This window comes from Erythrolamprus reginae, unplaced genomic scaffold (assembly GCF_031021105.1).
Source record: "Erythrolamprus reginae isolate rEryReg1 unplaced genomic scaffold, rEryReg1.hap1 H_3, whole genome shotgun sequence".
Lineage (NCBI taxonomy): Eukaryota > Metazoa > Chordata > Lepidosauria > Squamata > Dipsadidae > Erythrolamprus > Erythrolamprus reginae.
In genome coordinates, this window is record NW_027248484.1 from 899,269 (window position 1) to 916,975 (window position 17,707).

At 41.3% G+C, this 17,707-nt stretch overlaps 1 protein-coding gene across 6 annotated transcripts in view; it reads right to left on the reverse strand.

The window, feature by feature from the left end:
• Nucleotides 1-2,601: 2,601 nt before the first annotated feature.
• The window catches only part of LOC139155553 (SUN domain-containing protein 1-like), a 60,259-nt gene continuing 45,153 nt past the window's right edge, over nt 2,602-17,707 (reverse strand). For 5 of the 6 annotated variants that reach the window (XR_011557089.1, XR_011557088.1, XR_011557090.1 and 2 more), the window contains 9 exons: nt 17,467-17,550; nt 16,350-16,393; nt 13,181-13,319; nt 11,780-12,034; nt 11,405-11,489; nt 9,937-10,053; nt 8,332-8,499; nt 7,476-7,568; nt 2,602-4,632 (listed from right to left, as the gene is read on the reverse strand). Coding sequence is in view for 1 of the 6 variants with exons in the window: in XM_070730737.1 (XP_070586838.1) it covers nt 4,519-4,632; nt 7,476-7,568; nt 8,332-8,499; nt 9,937-10,053; nt 11,397-11,489; nt 11,780-12,034; nt 13,181-13,319; nt 16,350-16,393; nt 17,467-17,550 (1,107 nt within the window). In the remaining 5 variants the exon portion in view is untranslated. Of the gene's footprint in view, nt 4,633-7,475; nt 7,569-8,331; nt 8,500-9,936; nt 10,054-11,396; nt 11,490-11,779; nt 12,035-13,180; nt 13,320-16,349; nt 16,394-17,466; nt 17,551-17,707 lie in introns of all 6 variants that reach the window. The other variant, XM_070730737.1, reaches the window with a different exon arrangement.

Genomic DNA, 17,707 nt, shown 5'->3' on the forward strand with positions numbered 1-17,707 from the left:
GTCTGCCCTTATACTATTTCCTGAGTTTTATCTTAGGATGGATATATGTTTATCCCAGGCATGTTTAAATTCAGTTCCTGTGGATTTACCAACCACGTCTGCTGGAAGTTTGTTCCGAGGATCTACTACTCTTTCAGTGAAATAATATTTCCTCACGTTGCTTTTGATCTTTCCCCCAACTAACTTCAGATTGTGTCCCCTTGTTCTTGTGTTCACTTTCCTATTTAAAAACACTTCCCTCATGTTGTGTGTGTGTTTTCTTAAATTATGGGGTTTTTTAGTTTTAATTATTAGATTTGTATTGTACATTGTTTTTCTATTACTGTTGTGAGCCGCCCCCCCGAGTCTGCGGAGAGGGGCGGCATACAAATTTAATAAATAAATAAATAAATAAACAAACAAACAAACAAATAAATAAAAAATAATGCGATTTGACTGAAAGGGGCTTCAGCGAGGGCAAAATGGACTTCCCCAAGGCCGAAAATCAGCTTGCTATTGTATGCATGTGCGCTGGAACTGACACAGGACAACGCCTCGTGTGCCCTCTGATGTGACTCCGGTGTGCCACCTGTGGCAGGCATGCCATCGGTTCGCCAACACTGGTCTAGGCTTTTAGGAAAGAGAGCCCTGCAAGGGAACACGCCCATATAGAGGTTCAGCCTCAACCGGTCTGGGCGTTCCAAGTGAGGCTTTCCCTGTGGGAGTTGCCAAGTCAAACGAGATTAACTATGCCGAATCCCAGAGACAAGACCTACTTAAGGCAATTGTTAGAAACATAGAAGATTGATGGCAGAAAAAGACCTCCTGGTCCATCTAGTCTGCCCTTATACTATTTCCTGTAGTTGAGTCTTCGGAGAGGGGCGGCATACAAATCTAATAAACTATTATTATTAATTATAAATTATTATTATTATTATCATCATCATCATCTTAGGATGGAGATTTGTTTATCCCAGGCATGTTTCAATTCAGTTCCTGTGGATTGACCAACCACGTCTGCTGGAAGTTTCTTCCAAGCATTTACTACTCTTTCAGTCAAATAATATTTTCTTCTATATTTCCCCCAACTAACCTCAGATTGTGCCCCCTTGTTCTTGTTTTCACTTTCCTATTAAAACACTTCCCTCCCGAACCTTATTTAATCCTTTAACATATTTCAATGTTTCAATCATGTCCCCCCCTTTCCCTTCCCAGTTGAAAGCAAACCCAAGGGATGTTTTATACTCTTGTGTGAGGATGGAATATACCAACCACGTCTGCTGGAAGTTTGTTCCAAGGATCTACTACTCTTTCAGTGAAATAATATTTTCTCACGTTGCTTTTGATCTTTCCCCCAACTAACTTCAGATTGTGTCCCCTTGTTCTTGTGTTCACTTTCCTATTAAAAACACTTCCCTCCTGAACCTTGTTTAACCCTTTAACATATTTAAATGTTTTGATCATGTCCCCCCTTTTCCTTCTGTCCTCCAGACTATACAGATTGAGTTCATTCAGTCTTTCCTGATACGTTTTATGCTTAAGACCTTCCACCATTTTTGTAGCTCGTCTTTGGACCCGTTCAATTTTGTCAATATCTTTTTGTAGGTGAGGTCTCCAGAACTGAACACAGTATTCCAAATGGGGTCTCACCAGCGCTCTATATAAGCGGATCACAATCTCCTTCTTCCTGCTTGTTATACCTCTAGCTATGCAGCCAAGCATGCTACATGCTTTTCCTACTGCCCGACCACACTGCTCACCCATTTTGAGACTGTCAGAAATCACTACCCCTAAATCCTTCTCTTCTGAAGTTTTTGCTAACACAGAACTGCCAATGCAATACTCAGATTGAGGATTCCTTTTCCCCAAGTGCATTATTTTACATTTGGAAACATTAAACTGCAGTTTCCATTGCTCTGGCCATTTATCTAGTAAAGCTAAATCATTTACCATATTGCAGACGCCTCCAGGAATATCAACCCTATTGCACACTTTAGAGTCATCGGCAAACAGGCAAACCTTCCCTATGAAACCTTCCCCTATGTCACTCACAAACATATTAAAAAGAATAGGACCCAGAACAGACCCTTGTGGCACACCGCTTGTAACCTGTCTCTGCTCAGAATACTCGCCATTAACAATAACTCTCTGATGTCTACGCTTCAGCCAACTTGAAATCCACTGAACTATCCAGGGATTAAGTCCAATCTTCACTAATTTATCTATCAGTTCTTTATGTGGGACCGTATCAAAGGCTTTGCTGAAGTCCAGATAGGCAATATCCACGGCACCACCTTGATCCAACACCTATTTCCTTGGGAAATAGTTCTGACTTGTCATTCTAAACCCAGGAAAGGTAATACTGAAATATCCGCTTTGAATGTACTCCACTGTTGTCTTTCTTGAAGATACTAACCCCATGGAAATCAGAAATAATGGACGTACTGTTACCCTTGAATATTTTGAAATTTTTCCTTACATGCATTACTTTCATGTAGATTTCTGTGTGACAGAAATAGAATAAAGGTTCTGTTTTTGGTTTTGCCTGCTCCCTATGTTTGCTAATACTTTTAAGGAGTTTGATTCCTCCCCAACCACTTATATTATGAGAAGCATTCAGTATAAATATCCAAAAGGAAACTTTATTCTTATTTCCAAATATTACATGCACTTTCAAAAATTAAAATTCTTAAACTTTTTTCAATAGCTTCTGGTCAGTTAGGAGGCAGCAAAGGATACCAAAGACAAATCTTTTGAAAAAGCATTTACAAAAATACATTGCACAAAGTCCTATCTCATTTAAAAAAAAATAAGTTAGTGTTATGCAAAACAAACAAACAAACCCTGCCCTTCCCTATCTAGATTTATACAGGATAATTTGGAATCATTTTCTTAAAACTGTCAACAGGTTTTACTAAGCTTTTCTCAATAGCCACTAGTTCTACTGTAAGCTTAAGTCAGCCGAACAAGTGGCATTAAAGAATAAAACTTGCTTTTATAAATATTTGAGGACTCTTGTGCAACATGTGGGGGAAAAAAAAAAAACCAGCATGTCTTTTTTTTCTGAAATCAAAGTTCACCTTCCAAAAACCCAGGACTCAAAGTACCATTTTCATAGGGGAAAAAAAAGGCTTTTCTGAGCCAGATCCTGACAACATTTCAAAATTAAATTTTAAAAAGGAAGCTGAATTGCCAAGGATTCTGTTTAACGACTTTAAGGGAATTTCCCCACAGAATTTAATAATAGTTCCAGGTGCCATCCTGAATTTGATAATCCCATTTTTATTATGTGCATATGCATGCTTGAAAGAGAAAAAAAAGGTAAATATACATCCTTCTTTTTTGTTTTTGGAGAACCGATTGAAACCGGTGGCTTTTGTGCTTTTCCATATATTTGGCCTTGCGAAGTTTCCCCTGAATTTTTCAGAGATTAGCAGCAATCCCAAAGGACAGAGAGAACTCTGAGAAGAGTAAACTGCACAAAACCCAACATGCGAATAAGCTCCAGGCCTGAATTTTACTGGCAAACTGCTTTCTTTGACCTTTAGTGTTCCTGCTTTAATCTTCTATTCCCGACTCCGTCTCTACATTTCCTTTTCATTATGTCCCGTCACACGGTAGCCAACTACTATTATGGATCTGTCTAATTCAATCCCATCCAAACCATTCTCAATGTAACCATGTCCTTAATCCACCTACCTCACTCGGTGCTATTTTGCCTTCAACAATGAGTCGACTTACCAATTCGCTCCATCTCTATTTTCTTACTAGAAACCCATTAAATTAGACCCAAGCCCTTACTATGTTAAACAATCACCGCTCATATTCATTTGGATGTTAAAGGATTTTTTTTTTGTTTTCCAAAATATATTTAAGGGAAAATGTTCTAAACCTGAAAGATGAATATAAAAGCAAACTTTGGTTGAAATCAGAAATCTTCAATGTAAGAATTAAATGTTGTACTGGAGCTGATGAAGTAGCTTTGAGGATGAGCTACTAAGGATTTTCCTCCAGGAAAACTCTGAGCAGTGGTAACGGGTTCGAGGTTTGTGCTGGAATTGCATCTGATTGGGAACATGCTAACTTTCACCAGCTATGTTATCTTAATCATATCCAGGTGCAGAAAAGTGTCCCAATATTACAAAAAACAAAAAACAAACCAGATTCCTAAGGGTCATAAGGAAAAATAATAATAAAAACTGTATGTTCTGACTTATTAAAAGAGGGGTTAGTGATTTTGCTAATTGGGCTTAGGAATGAGAGCAGTGGCATTCAGGGTTTTTTCGCCTCCTTGAGAAAGAACATTTAAAAACATAAGGTTGTCTGGCAGTTACAAGCTGAGCATCTTGAGCAAATAACCATTAGGTTTGGGATACAATTTTGTTGGCAATCTTCTACGTTTAGCCGAGGAAAAAGTAACACAACCTTTCGGACGTCGCACCTCTTCATCTTTTAAAGACTCCAGTGTTCAAAATTTCCCTTTATAAACTTAAAAACAGAAATTATGTATAACCAGAGTAGGAAAATAAAGCGTAGTGTTCATTCAGCAATTCGCCCGTGCACTCTGAAGCGATAGAGGCACGTATATTCTGCATGGCCCCAGTTGGAAAATATTCTGAGCTCCACTATTTGGAATGCTTTTTCAGTGGTCTCCTAAAAGGAGGGGAGAAAAATAAACAAAAATGGTATTAGAAATCCACCGGAGGGAGTCCTGAGTTACAACCACAATTGAGCACAAAATTTCTGTTGCTAAATGAGACAATTTAGCCCCGTTTTATAATCGTTCTTGCCATAGTTAATCATTGCAGTTGTTAATTTAGCAACCAGGTGGGGGTTGCAACTTACCTCTGCTAATGGAGTTGATACGCTCGCAGTTCTTTGTTGTTGTTGTTATTATTATTATTATTATTATTATTATTATTATTATTATTATTAATTTATTAGATTTATTTATTAGATTTGTATGCCGCCCCTTTCCGTAGACTATTATTATTATTATTATTATTATTATTATTATTATTATTATTATTATTATTATTATATTATTATTATATTGCGGCTAACAGCAATAATAAAAAAGCATATAATAATAATCCAATACTAAAAACAGTTTAAAAAAACCCCCATTATTATAAAAACCAAACACACATACAGACATACCATGCATAAAATTGTAAAGGCCTAGGGGGAAAGTGTATCTTAGTTCCCCCATGCCTGCGGCAGAGGTGGGTTTTAAGCAACTTACGAAAGGCAAGGAGGGTGGGGGCAATTCTAATCTCTGAGGGGAGTTGGTTCCAGAGGGCCGGGGCCGCCACAGAGAAGGCTCTTCCCCTAGGCTCCACCAAGCGGCATTGTTTAGTTGACAGGACCCAGAGAAGGCCCACTCTGTGGGACCTAACTGGTCGCTGGGATTCGTACAGCAGAAGGCGGTCCCTGAGATAATCTGGTCCGGTGCCATGAAGGGCTTTATAGGTCATAACCAACACTTTGAATTGTGACCGGAAACTGATCGGCAACCAATGCAGACTGCGGAGTGTTGGTGTAACATGGGCATACTTGGGAAAGCCCATGATTGTTCTCGCAGCTGCATTCTGCACGATCTGAAGTTTCTGAACACTTTTCAAAGGTAGCCCCATGTAGAGAGCGTTACAGTAGTCGAACCTCAAGGTGATGAGGGCATGAGTGACTGTGAGCAGTGACTCCCAGTCCAGATAGGGCCGCAACTGGTACACCAGGCGAACCTGGGCAAACGCCCCCCTCGCCACAGCTGAAAGATGTTTCTCTAATGTGAGCTGTGGATCGAGGAGGATGCCCAAGGGTGAGTGGCGGGGCACGCAGGTGTGTGTTGCAGGCGCTCATGTGCACCAGAGTAATATTTGGCTTATGCGCATGCACGGGAAGACATTCTCATGAGAACATGCGAGTGGGCGCGTGAGATTCCCGTGATATTTTTGCTTTTGCACATGCGCGGAAGCAAAAAAAATCATTAAAAAATCACTGAAAATCTTGCGCGTCCATCCGTCCTCTCACACGATTTTGTTTCCTGCCATGTGCAAAGCCAAATCTCGCTCCAATGCGCGCTAATAACACAGTAGCTAAGAGAATCTGGACTTGGCTTGCTGGAAGGTTACAAAACGGGAATCCCGTGACGTTGGGGACACTGACATTAAAATAGGACTGGCAGTTGCCAAGGGTCTGAATTTTGATCATGTGACCACAGGGATGCTGCAGTGGTGGTTAAGTTTGAAAAATGGTCATGAGTCACTTTTTTCAGCGCCGCTGTAACTTCAAACAGTCACTAAACGAACTGTTGTTAAGTCATCAACCTAACTTCCAGCAGACGGTGGTTGGTAAATCCACAGTCACTGAATTTAAACGTGCCTGGGATAAACATAGATCCATCCTAAGATAAAATACAGGAAATAGTATAAGGGTGGACTAGATGGACCATGAGGTCTTTTTCTGCCGTCAATCTTCTATGTTTCTTTTTTTTTTTTAATAGTTTTTATTATATTTCAAAGGTAAAAAAGGAAGAGCAAATATATCTTATTTTACATCACTGTTTCGACATATACTTATATAATCATTGTGCTTATCTTCTTAATTATTTTGTAAAGATATTCCATGTCATTTCATAGAAACATAGAAGTCTGACGGCAGAAAAAGACCTCGCGGGTCCATCTAGTCTGCCCTTATACTATTTCCTGTATTTTATCTTAGGATGGATATATGTTTATCCCAGGCATGTTTAAATTCAGTTACTGTGGATTTATCTACAACGTCTGCTGGAAGTTTGTTCCAAGGATCTACTACTCTTTCAGTAAAATAATATTTTCTCATGTTGCTTCTGACCTTTCCCCCCAATTAACTTCAGATTGTGTCCCCTTGTTCTTGTGTTCACTTTCCTATTAAAAACACTTCCCTCCTGAACCTTATTTAACCCTTTAACATATTTAAATGTTTTGATCATGTCCCCCCTTTTCCTTCGGTCCTCCAGACTATACAGATTGAGTTCATTTAGTCTTTCCTGATACGTTTTATGCTTAAGACCTTCCACCATTCTTGTAGCCCGTCTTTTCAAAAACGAAAAGGTTGTTATATCAACAATTAAGAATAAATTCTAAACTTTCTATCTAAATACTTTGTACATTCTTGCCCTTCATTCAGCCATAACCCCCCCCCCCCCCCATTTAACTGTTTTGTAACAGTTCCGGATTTCTTTAATTGTTGGTATGCGGCATATGGCGGCCGCGGTTTTTAAAAGGTTTTATGCTGACATACACTTTATCTAAGGTCAGTTTGGATTGAGTTTAATATCAAATCGATTGAAGATTTTCAGAATCTAGTATTTGTTCACTATCATTGTTATTTTCATGTATCTTCTATGTTTCTATGTTTCAAGGATGAACATATGTACTATTTTCATGCTAGATGTTTTTTTTTATGCGAAGCGTTAAAAAAAAAAAGAGTTTTATCTTCTGAAATGGTTGACCTACCGAGACGGGAAACATCTGTAATGGTTCTCCATCCTGATCATAAGTATACTGGCCCAGAAGTATTCCCTCTTCTTGATACTCGTTTTCAAGACCCTGTCGATACAAATGGTCCGCATAGCTCTGAATTCTTGATAAAGATGAGCGGGTCAGTTTTAATGGTCAGACTCGGTGGCCTCCAAAAAAGACTATTGTTTATTTCTTTTGCTGCCCATCTCAATAATTCAGCCCTTAAACCTTCCACCCTCTTTTCCATTCCTGATCTCAGAGTGAACAATCACTTCCACATCTGTAGAGTTCAAAGTAGCTACTTTATTGAAGAGATGAGGGGGAGGAGGAGTGAGAGAGGGGTGAGAGAGGGAGAGAGAAAGAGAGAGAGAGAGAGAAAAAAGAGAGAGAGTGAGAAAGAGAGAGAGAGAGAAAGAGAGAAAGAGAGAGAAAGAGAGAGAGAGAGAAAAAGGAGAGAAAGAGAGAGAGAGAGAAAGAGAGAGAGAAGGAGAGAGAAAGAGAGAGAGAGAGAGAAAGAGAGAAAAAGAGAGAAAGAGAGAGAGAGAGAAAGAGAGAGAGAGAGAGAAAGAAAGAGAGAGAGAAAAAGAGAGAAAGAGAGAGAGAGAGAGAGAAAGAGAGAGAGAGAGAAAGAGAGAGAGAGAAAGAGAGAGAGAGAGAGGAGAGAGAGAGAGAGAGAAAGAGACCCACCTGGACTCTTCTAGCAATTAACTAAGGAATCTTAGCCTGAGAAAGATTTTAAAAAAATACGTAGAGCTATTAGAAAGCCTTTAATCATTATCACAAACCCTGAAGCAACTTTAGTTGAACCCTAAGACAACATTCCTTTCATTTCGCAGTCGGCATCACTTACATATACTAAGAAATCCTTTGGGGCGCTGATAATGTTGCCGGCGGGTGAAAGCGATTTTGGGATGTGTTCCAGGCAGAAAGATGTGGGATAAACCATCATCGAAAGCCTGACCACCAGGTAACCCTGTGATCCTTTGAAAGCCCAGCAGTTTCCGGGATACATGTCAGGCTGTGGATAAATTGCAAACAGACAAGATGATGGAAACAACAGAGAACTGGTTTGGTGTAGTGGTTTAGGGCAGAGGCTGGGTTTAGGAGACAGTGAGTCTGAGGACTACTTGTAGACATAGTCCTTGACTTACGATCACAATTTATTTATTTGGATTTACAGTATATGCCGCCTCTCTCCAAAACCTTGGGGTGGCTTACAACAGTGTTTCCCAACCTTGGGCACTTATTTATTTTATTTTATTTATTTATTCTTTGTCCAATATACAATACATATGGAAGAGAATAGACATTAAGTAATATATAGGACGATAGAAAGTAAAAAGAAGAGAAGTAGATGGGAGGGAGAGAGTATATATGATATAAGAGATAAGGAGAGAATATATATTCTCTTCCATATGTATTGTATATATATATATATAAGATATTTGGACTTCAACTCCCAGAATTCCCCAGCCAGCATTCACTGGCTGGGGAATTTGGAGAGTTTATTTATTTTTATTTATTATTAGAGTTGAAAGGGACCTTACAGGTCATCCAGTCCAACCCCCTGCCTGAGCAGGAAACCCTACAGCACCCCAGCCAAATGGCAGCCCAATCTCCTCTTGAAAGTGTCCAAAGTTGGGGAGTGCACAACCTCCGCTGGCAGGCCGTTCCACTGGTTGATCGCTCTCACTGTCAGGAAATTCTTCCTTATCTCCAGGTTGAATCTTTCCTTGGTCAGTTTCCAACCGTTGTTCTCGTCCGGCCCTCTGGTGCCCTGGAAAACAGTGTGTCCCCCCTCCTCTCTGGCAACCCCTCAAGTACCTGTATACAGCTATCATGTCCCCCCTAGCCCTTCTTTTTACTAGACTATCCATGCCAGTTCCAGCAACCTTTCCTCGTATGGCCTGGTCTCTAGTCCCCTTATCATTTTAGTTGCTCTTTTCTGCACCCTCTCTAGTCTCTCTATATCTTTTTTTGAAGTGTGGCGACCAGAACTGGATGCAATGCTCCAGGTGCGGTCTGACCAGGGCCTTATAGCAGTGGTCCCCAAACTCGTCCATTTTAAGACTTGTGACTTCAACTCCCAGAATTCCCCAGGCAGCAAAGCTGGCTGAGGAATTCTGGGAGTTGAAGTCCCCAAGTCTTAAAGTGGGGGAGTTTGGAGACCCCTGCCTTATAGAGTGGTATTATTACCTCTCTGGTTGAAGTCCAAATATCTTCAAGTGCCCAAGGTTGAAAAACACTGACTTACAACATAGAAAAGTACAAAATGCAAAACAAATTCAAATACAAGTCCAATATTAATCATTTTTAAAACCCAATTAATAATCTAAAAAGCCATTTAAAACCATACACTCACACTCATTCATACCCCAGTCAACTTCAAATTAACGGCTGGGAGTAAAATGTTAAACCTCGACGGCCCCCAGGCCTGCTGGCGCTATTCCCTTACCTGGATCACGACGCGGGGAGACTGGGAGAAATACCACAAGGGAATTCCAAAGAGGCTTAGCAGTGCCGTTTTGGTTTCGTAGGTCTCCGAGCAGCGAGTGCTCAAAAATGCTGCCACCTTGAAAGAAACACGGAGGGAGGAGAAGATAAGAACCTAAGAAGAGCCCTGCTGAATCGGGCCAAAGCCCATCGAGTCCAGCATTCTGTGTCCCACAGTGGCCCACCAATTGTCCATGGGCATCTTGAGCAGGAAGAGAAGGCAAGACCCCTCCCTTTCCCTTGACCCCCCAACAAATGGTACTACTCAATCAATATCAACTTTATTTGATTAGTCAATCGACCATATCAAAGCGAAGAAAAGGACCACATCGGTCGTCATAAAACTGTGACTGGTTAAAATACAATAAAATTGGCTAAAATAGAGGATATTTGAATAAATAATAAGTTAAAATGCAGTATAATATGCTAAAACGGAGTAGTAAAACATGAGAATATAACTCGTGCAAAGGATTATATTAAACAAATCTAAGATACTGATATAAAATATTCTTAAGTGAGTTCATCTCCTTTGCATGCCACCCCAATATGTTCTATAAAACGTATTCTCATCTGAACAGCCCCGACTATAAGCTTAGCGGTTCTAGAAACTACATATATATTTGTACCCTGAAGAAAATATGATGATTGTTTATTACAGTCCCAGTGTATGATTTTGTCAAGTAGGGACTGTAAATACTGAGGTCTTACTGAGGAGTATAACAAATGGCACCCAAGGGAACCCTGCCTGCCTCAACCAACAGAGAGGCGGCACTTGGACATCCATGGACAACAGATCTTTTAGGTTTGCTTATCGCAGCAGCTTTAAAAATAAAAGTCTCGTTCTTGGCTTAAGAAAAGCTGGACAACTGTTTGTCTGAAATGTTATAGGGCAGTGATGGTTAATCTTTTTGATGCTGAGTACCAAAACCACACATGTGTGTGAATGCATTCATTCATTCATTCATTCATTCATTCATTCATTCATTCATTCATTCATTCATTTGATTTGATTTATATGCCGCCCCTCTCCGCAGACTTGGGGTGGCTAAAAAGACAATATAAACAAATCTAATATTAAAAAATCACTACCCCTAAATCCTTCTCTTCTGAAGTTTTTGCTAACACCGAACTGCCAATGCAATTTGGGAAGTTGGGAAACAGGCCCTTTTCGGCCTCCAGTGGGTGGGAGAATCTGCCTTTGCCTTCCCCAGGCATTGAATTATGGGTGGGGGGACTTGCACATGTATGATAATGTGCATGGGGACTCTTTCGGCACCCGAGTGAAAAAACGGTTCACCATCCCTGGTGTAGGGATTCCTGCGTGAGCAAGGGGTAGGGCTGGAAGACCTCTGAGGTCCCCCTGAAGCCTGATATTCTTCTGTTCTGTTAAAGAACAGAAACAACTCTTTCCTAACTCTTGACCCCCTCACCTCCAGATTCCAAAGCAAAATCCACGATGCCTGTCTTGTCTTGAGAGTAGAGCCGCAGGGCGTTGTTGACAATGACCTGAGCTTGCTGCAAAAGGAGAGAGAGAGGGAGAGAGGGTCCAAGTCAGCCTTTAGATAAATCTAAAGGGGAGTTGGTTCCAGAGGGCCGCCACAGAGAAGGCTCTTCCCCTGGGTCCCGCCAAGCGGCATTGTTTAGTTGACAGGACCCGGAGAAGACCCACTCTGTGGGACCTAACTGGTCGCTGGGATCGTATATAGTCTTGTAAATGAAAAATATTAATTAAAAAAAAAAGAGCGCAGGTTTGTCACCTCTGTGCTAAATCGACAGCATGGAATAGCTTCCCCGCTGCGGCTTACCGCTTCCGTGATGCCTACAATCCCAGCGTCGTTGACGACATTTGCCACGATGTCTGTGGTCGCCTTGGAATTTGAGAACGACCTCTGGAGAGTGATGTTCCTGAGAATTTGCATCTCCAGATCTCGCAACAAAACCTGTAGGTCTGTTTTGGTTACGAATCTGGAAGTTAGCCACTGAAGCAGAGATTCTGAAAAATCGCCTTTCGGATCGCCCGAAAACATAACCCGGATCGATTCTTTGATCTGGGCATCCACCTAAAAGTAAAAAGAAAGCAACAAACGTATGACAACTTAACGACTGATTTCAAAATAAAGGTGTGATTAGGTAACAATATTTATTTATTTGTTTCTTTATTTCTTTATTTGTTTATTTATTGACTTACTTACTTACTTATTTACTTACTTACTTACTTACTTATTTATTTATTGGATTTGTATGCTGCCCCTCTCCGTGGACTCGGGGCGGCTAACAACAGTGGTAAAAACAGCATGTGACAATCCAATACTAAAACAGCTAAAAACCCTTTTTATAAAACCAATCATACATGCAAACATACCATGCATAAATTGTAGAAGCCTAGGGGGAAAGAATATCTCAGTTCCCCCATGCCTGATGGCAGAGGTGGGTTTTAAGCAGCTTACGAAAGGCGAGGAGGGTGGGGGCTATTCTAATCTCTGGGGGGAGTTGGTTCCAGAGGGCCGGGGCTGCCACAGAGAAGGCTCTTCCCCTGGGTCCCGCCAAGCGACATTGTTTAGTTGACGGGACCCCGGAGAAGATCCACTCTGTGGGACCTAACTGGTCGCTGGGATTCGTGCGGCAGAAGGCGGTCCCGGAGATAATCTGGTCCGGTGCCATGAAGGGCTTTATAGGTCATAACCAACACTTTGAATTGTGACCGGAAACTGATCGGCAACCAATGCAGACTGCGGAGTGTTGGTGTAACATGGGCATATTTGGGGAAGCCCATGATTGCTCTCGCAGCTGCATTCTGCACGATCTGAAGTTTCCGAACACTTTTCAAAGGTAGCCCCATGTAGAGAGCGTTGCAGTAATCGAATCTCGAGGTGATGAGGGCATGAGTGACTGTGAGCAGTGAGTCCCAGTCCAGATGGGGCCGCAACTGGTGCACCAGGCGAACCTGGGCAAACGCCCCCCCCTCGCCACAGCTGAAAGATGTTTCTCTAATCTCTAATCTCTTTATTTTGGGTATGTGCCAGCTAACCGATGGAAGACAAACATTCCAGTGGTTAATTAAAAAATGGGTAATGTTGAAAACAAGTCAAGCAATCCATTCTTTCTTCCCAGGTCAGTGGCTTTCAAAAGTGAACCCATCTGGAACATTATGTCAGAACAAGGCGTGCTCATTCAGGATTGCTCGTGCATTCTCTTTCTGAGCTCACCTTTTGGTGAAGGGCGTCGATCGAGTGGCAGCAGCTCTTCACATCCTGCAAACTCAGCAGTTCCGTCTTTAGACGTGCCAGTTCAAGTTCCAGGTGCTTCATCTTGGACAACAGGCTCTGGCTGTGCTCATCCATGTCACTGAGAAGCAGAAAAGAAAGAGCGATAGGTGTCAAACTCTGTGGGCTAGAATGGAGATAGGAGCGTCTGCGTGAAACAAAGAAACATAGAAGACTGACGGCAGAAAAAGACCTCATGGTCCATCTAGTCTGCCCTTATACTATTTCATGTATTTTATCTTAGGATGGATCTATGTTTATCCCAGGCATGTTTAAATTCAGTGACTGTGGATTTACCAACCACGTCTGCTGGATGTTTGTTCCAAGGATCTACTACTCTTTCAGTAAAATAATATTTTCTCATGTTGCCTTTGATCTTTCCCCCAACTAACTTCAGATTGTGTCCCCTTGTTCTTGTGTTCACTTTCCTATTAAAAACACTTCCCTCCTGAACCTTATTTAACCCTTTAACATATTTAAATGTTTCGATCACGTCCCCCCTTTTCCTTCTGTCCTCCAGACTATACAGATTGAGTTCATGAAGTCTTTCCTGATACATTTTATTTTTAAGACTCTCCACCATTCTTGTAGCCCGTCTTTGGACCCGTTCAATTTTGTCAATATCCTTTTGTAGGTGAGGTCTCCAGAACTGGACACAGTATTATTCCAAATGTGGACTCACCAGCGCTCTATATAAGGGGATGACAATCTCCCTCTTCCTGCTTGTTATACCTCTAGCTATGCAGGCAAGCATCCTACTTGCTTTTCCTACCGCCCAACCACACTGCTCACCCATTTTGAGAGGGAGCATTATTTACCTTAAATACTGAATGGAGGGTGCACATGTTATAAAATTGGGAAATCTGTCTGTCTATATCAGGGACAGGCAAAGTTGGCTCTTCTATGACATGTGGATTTCAACTCCCAGAATTTCTGGCCTTGCATGATTGGCTCAGGAATTCTGGGAGTTGAAGTGCAGAAGTCACAAAAGAGCCAACTTTGCCTACCCCTGGTCTATTTATATATCATCTGTCAGTACCGGTTTATTTATTTATTTATTTATTAGATTTGTATGCCGCCCCTCTCCGTAGATTCGGGGCGGCTAACAACAGTAAAAAGACAATATGAACAAATCTAATATTAAAAGTAATGTAAAAAAACCACAATTTAAGGAACCAATGATAAATACAGACATACCATGCATAAATTTTATAAGCCTAGGGGGAAGGGAATATCTAAATTCCCCCATGCCTGACGGCAGAGGTGGGTTTTAAGGAGTTTACGAAAGGCAAGGAGGGTGGGGGCAACTCTGATATCTGGGGGAGTTGGTTCCAGAGGGTCGGGGCTGCCACAGAGAAGGCTCTTCCCCTGGGTCCTGCCAAACGACATTGTTTAGTTGACGGGACCCAGAGAAGGCCAACTCTGTGGGACCTAACTGGTCGCTGGGATTCGTGCGGCAGAAGACGGTCCCGGTTCTTCTATTATCTATCTATCTAGTTTGTCTATCTCTTCTATCACCTATTTTTTGTCTGTCTATCATCTCTCTCGCTCCTTACAGTGGCTCTCAACCTTTCTAATACTTTAATACAGTTCCTCATGTTGTGGTGATTCCCCCAATCATAGGTCTAGCGCTAATTCTCCCGCCAGAGCTTTAACCTGATTGGCAGTGAGGTCAGAGTGACACCCCCACTGTAAACACCTGATTAGCTGGAGTGTAAAAATATGTTCCAAGGTGCCAGGATAGAAGCCTTAGTTTCTAACCGCAGATGAAAATTTTGTCTTTTCCTATGGTCTTAGGCGACCTCTGTGAAACGGTCGATCGACCCCACAAAGGGGTCCTGACCCCCAGGTTGAGAACCACTGGACTCTAACAGAATAACCGAGTTGGAAGGGACCTTGGAGGTCATCTAGTCCAACCCACTATTCAGGCAGAGGGCCCTCCCTTGGAGAAGGGTGGCATACAAATCTAATAAATAAACAAATAAATAAATATACCATTTTAGACAAATGTTGTCTAGACCAGTGTTTTTCAACCAGTGTGCCATGGCACACTAGTGTGCCGCGAGACATGGTCAGGTGTGCCGCGAAGCTCAGAGAAAGAAAACAAGAGAGAGACAAAGAAAGAGAAAGACAAAGAGAACAAGAGGGAAAGAAAGCAAGAGAGAGAGCAAGAGAGAGAAAGAAAGAAAGCAAGAGAGAGAAAGAGGGAGGGAGGGAAGGTGGGAGAGAGAAAGAAATAGAGGGAGGGAGGGAGAAAGAGAGCAAAAAAGAGGAAAGAAGGAAGAGAAAGAAAGAGGGATGGAGAGAGAGAAAAAAAGAGGAAGGGAGAGAAAGAGGGAGAGAGAAATAGAGCAAAAGGAGGAAGAGAGAGAATTTTTTTGTCCAATATTTTTTTTAGCCACCCCCCCCCCCCCCTCAATGTTCCCCATGGTTTTGTAAATGTAAAAAATGTGCCGCGGCTCAAAAAAGGTTGAAAATCACTGGTCTAGACTCTTGTTAAAAATCTCCACTGTTGAAACACCCACTGTATTTACAATGTTCCCTTGATTTTTGCGGGTTCAAACTTCGTGAAAAGTCTACACCACGGTTTTTCAAAAATATTAATTAAAAAAATACTTCGCTGTTTTTTCCCCTATACCACGGTTTTTCCCGCCCGATGACATCATATGTCATCGCTAAACTTTTGTCTGCCTTTAATAAATATTTTTTAAAATAAACTTTAATAAACATGGTGAGTAATAATCTAAATGGTTGCTAAGGGAATGGGAAATTGTAATTTGCGGGCTTAAAGTGTTAAGGGAAGGCTTGTGATACCGTCCATAGCCAAAAATAGTGTATTTACTTCCGCACCTCTGCTTTGCGGAAATTCGATTTTCGCGGGTGGTCCCGGAATGCATCCCCCACGAAAGTCGAGGGAACACTGTATATCTATATTAAGTATGTCTGTCCGTCCATCCATCCATCCACCTACCCATCCCAACATACCATTGATTCTCACGAATAAACATCCTCCCATTCTTTTTTTTTTTTAAAGAAGAAATATTATCAACTTTACAGAATTTTTTTGTAATATTTATTGGTTCCCAATTCAATATACAGGTTGCAGCCGTACCTCCTTGTTTTTGCTTTGGTTAATTCAAATTCTCTCTGGAGGCCCTGGAAAACAACACAAAATTAGTTTCCTCCTCTGTACTTGGAATAGAAACATAGAAGACTGACGGCAGAAAAAGACCTCATGGTCCATCTAGTCTGCCCTTATACTATTTCTTGTATTTTATCTTAGGATGGATCTATGTTTATCCCAGGCATGTTTAAATTCAGTGACTGTGGATTTACCAACCACGTCTGCTGGAAGTTTGTTCCAAGGATCTACTACTCTTTCAGTCAAATAATATTTTCTCACGTTGCCTTTGATCATTCCCCCAACTAACTTCAGATTGTGTCCCCTTGTTCTTGTGTTCACTTTCCTATTAAAAATACTTCCCTCCTGGACCTTATTTAACCCTTTAATATATTTAAATGTTTCGATCATGTCCCCCCTTTTCCTTCTGTCCTCCAGACTAGACAAACTGAGTTCATGAAGTCTTTCATGATACGTTTCATGCTTAAGACCTTCCACCATTCTTGTAGCCCGTCTTTGGACCCGTTCAATTTTGTCAATATCTTTTTGTAGGTGAGGTCTCCAGAACTGAACACAGTGTTCCAAATGGGGTCTCACCAGCACTCTATATAAGGGGATCACAATCTCCCTCTTCCTGCTTGTTATACCTCTAGCTATGCAGCCAAGCATCCTACTTGCTTTCCCTACCGCCCGACCACACTGCTCACCCATTTTGAGACTGTCAGAAATCACGACCCCTAAATCCTTCTCTTCTGAAGTTTTTGCTAACACAGAACTGCCAATGCAATACTCAGATTGAGGATTCCTTTTCCCCAAGTGCATTATTTTACATTTGGACTCTAAACTTTTACCCTTCGTAGCTTTAGATTCAGGTTTCTCACAGATGTGCCAATATGGCTCTGCTAATAAATTGGACCTTTGAGGAATCCTGTGCTTCAGACTCTGATTTAATTTCGGATGCTATTTGGAACCCTGACACTAAGATTTAGCGTTCCTGCCTGGAGCACAGACGGAATTACAGTTTGATTGATGTTGCTGGGATAGTAACAGGGAAACAGGGTGGTAAAATTCTTAGAATTATTACAGGGGGAAAAAAATTTACTGTTACCTCTGATTTTTCCGAGAGTTTTGCCAGAAGACTTTCTAAAGTTGCGAGGCGCCAGTCGTGCTCTTGATGCAAAGTCAAAAAATTCTTGAAAGATAAAACAGATTTTTTTTTTGTTTAAAAAGTACCTTTATAATGAAAATCTAGCACTTTTGTCATGAAAACACTGAGGATTATTTCCGTATTTATATACTGCACAGACAGTTAAGGCAGGGCGTCCGGGGGATAGCATTTTGAAATTCCC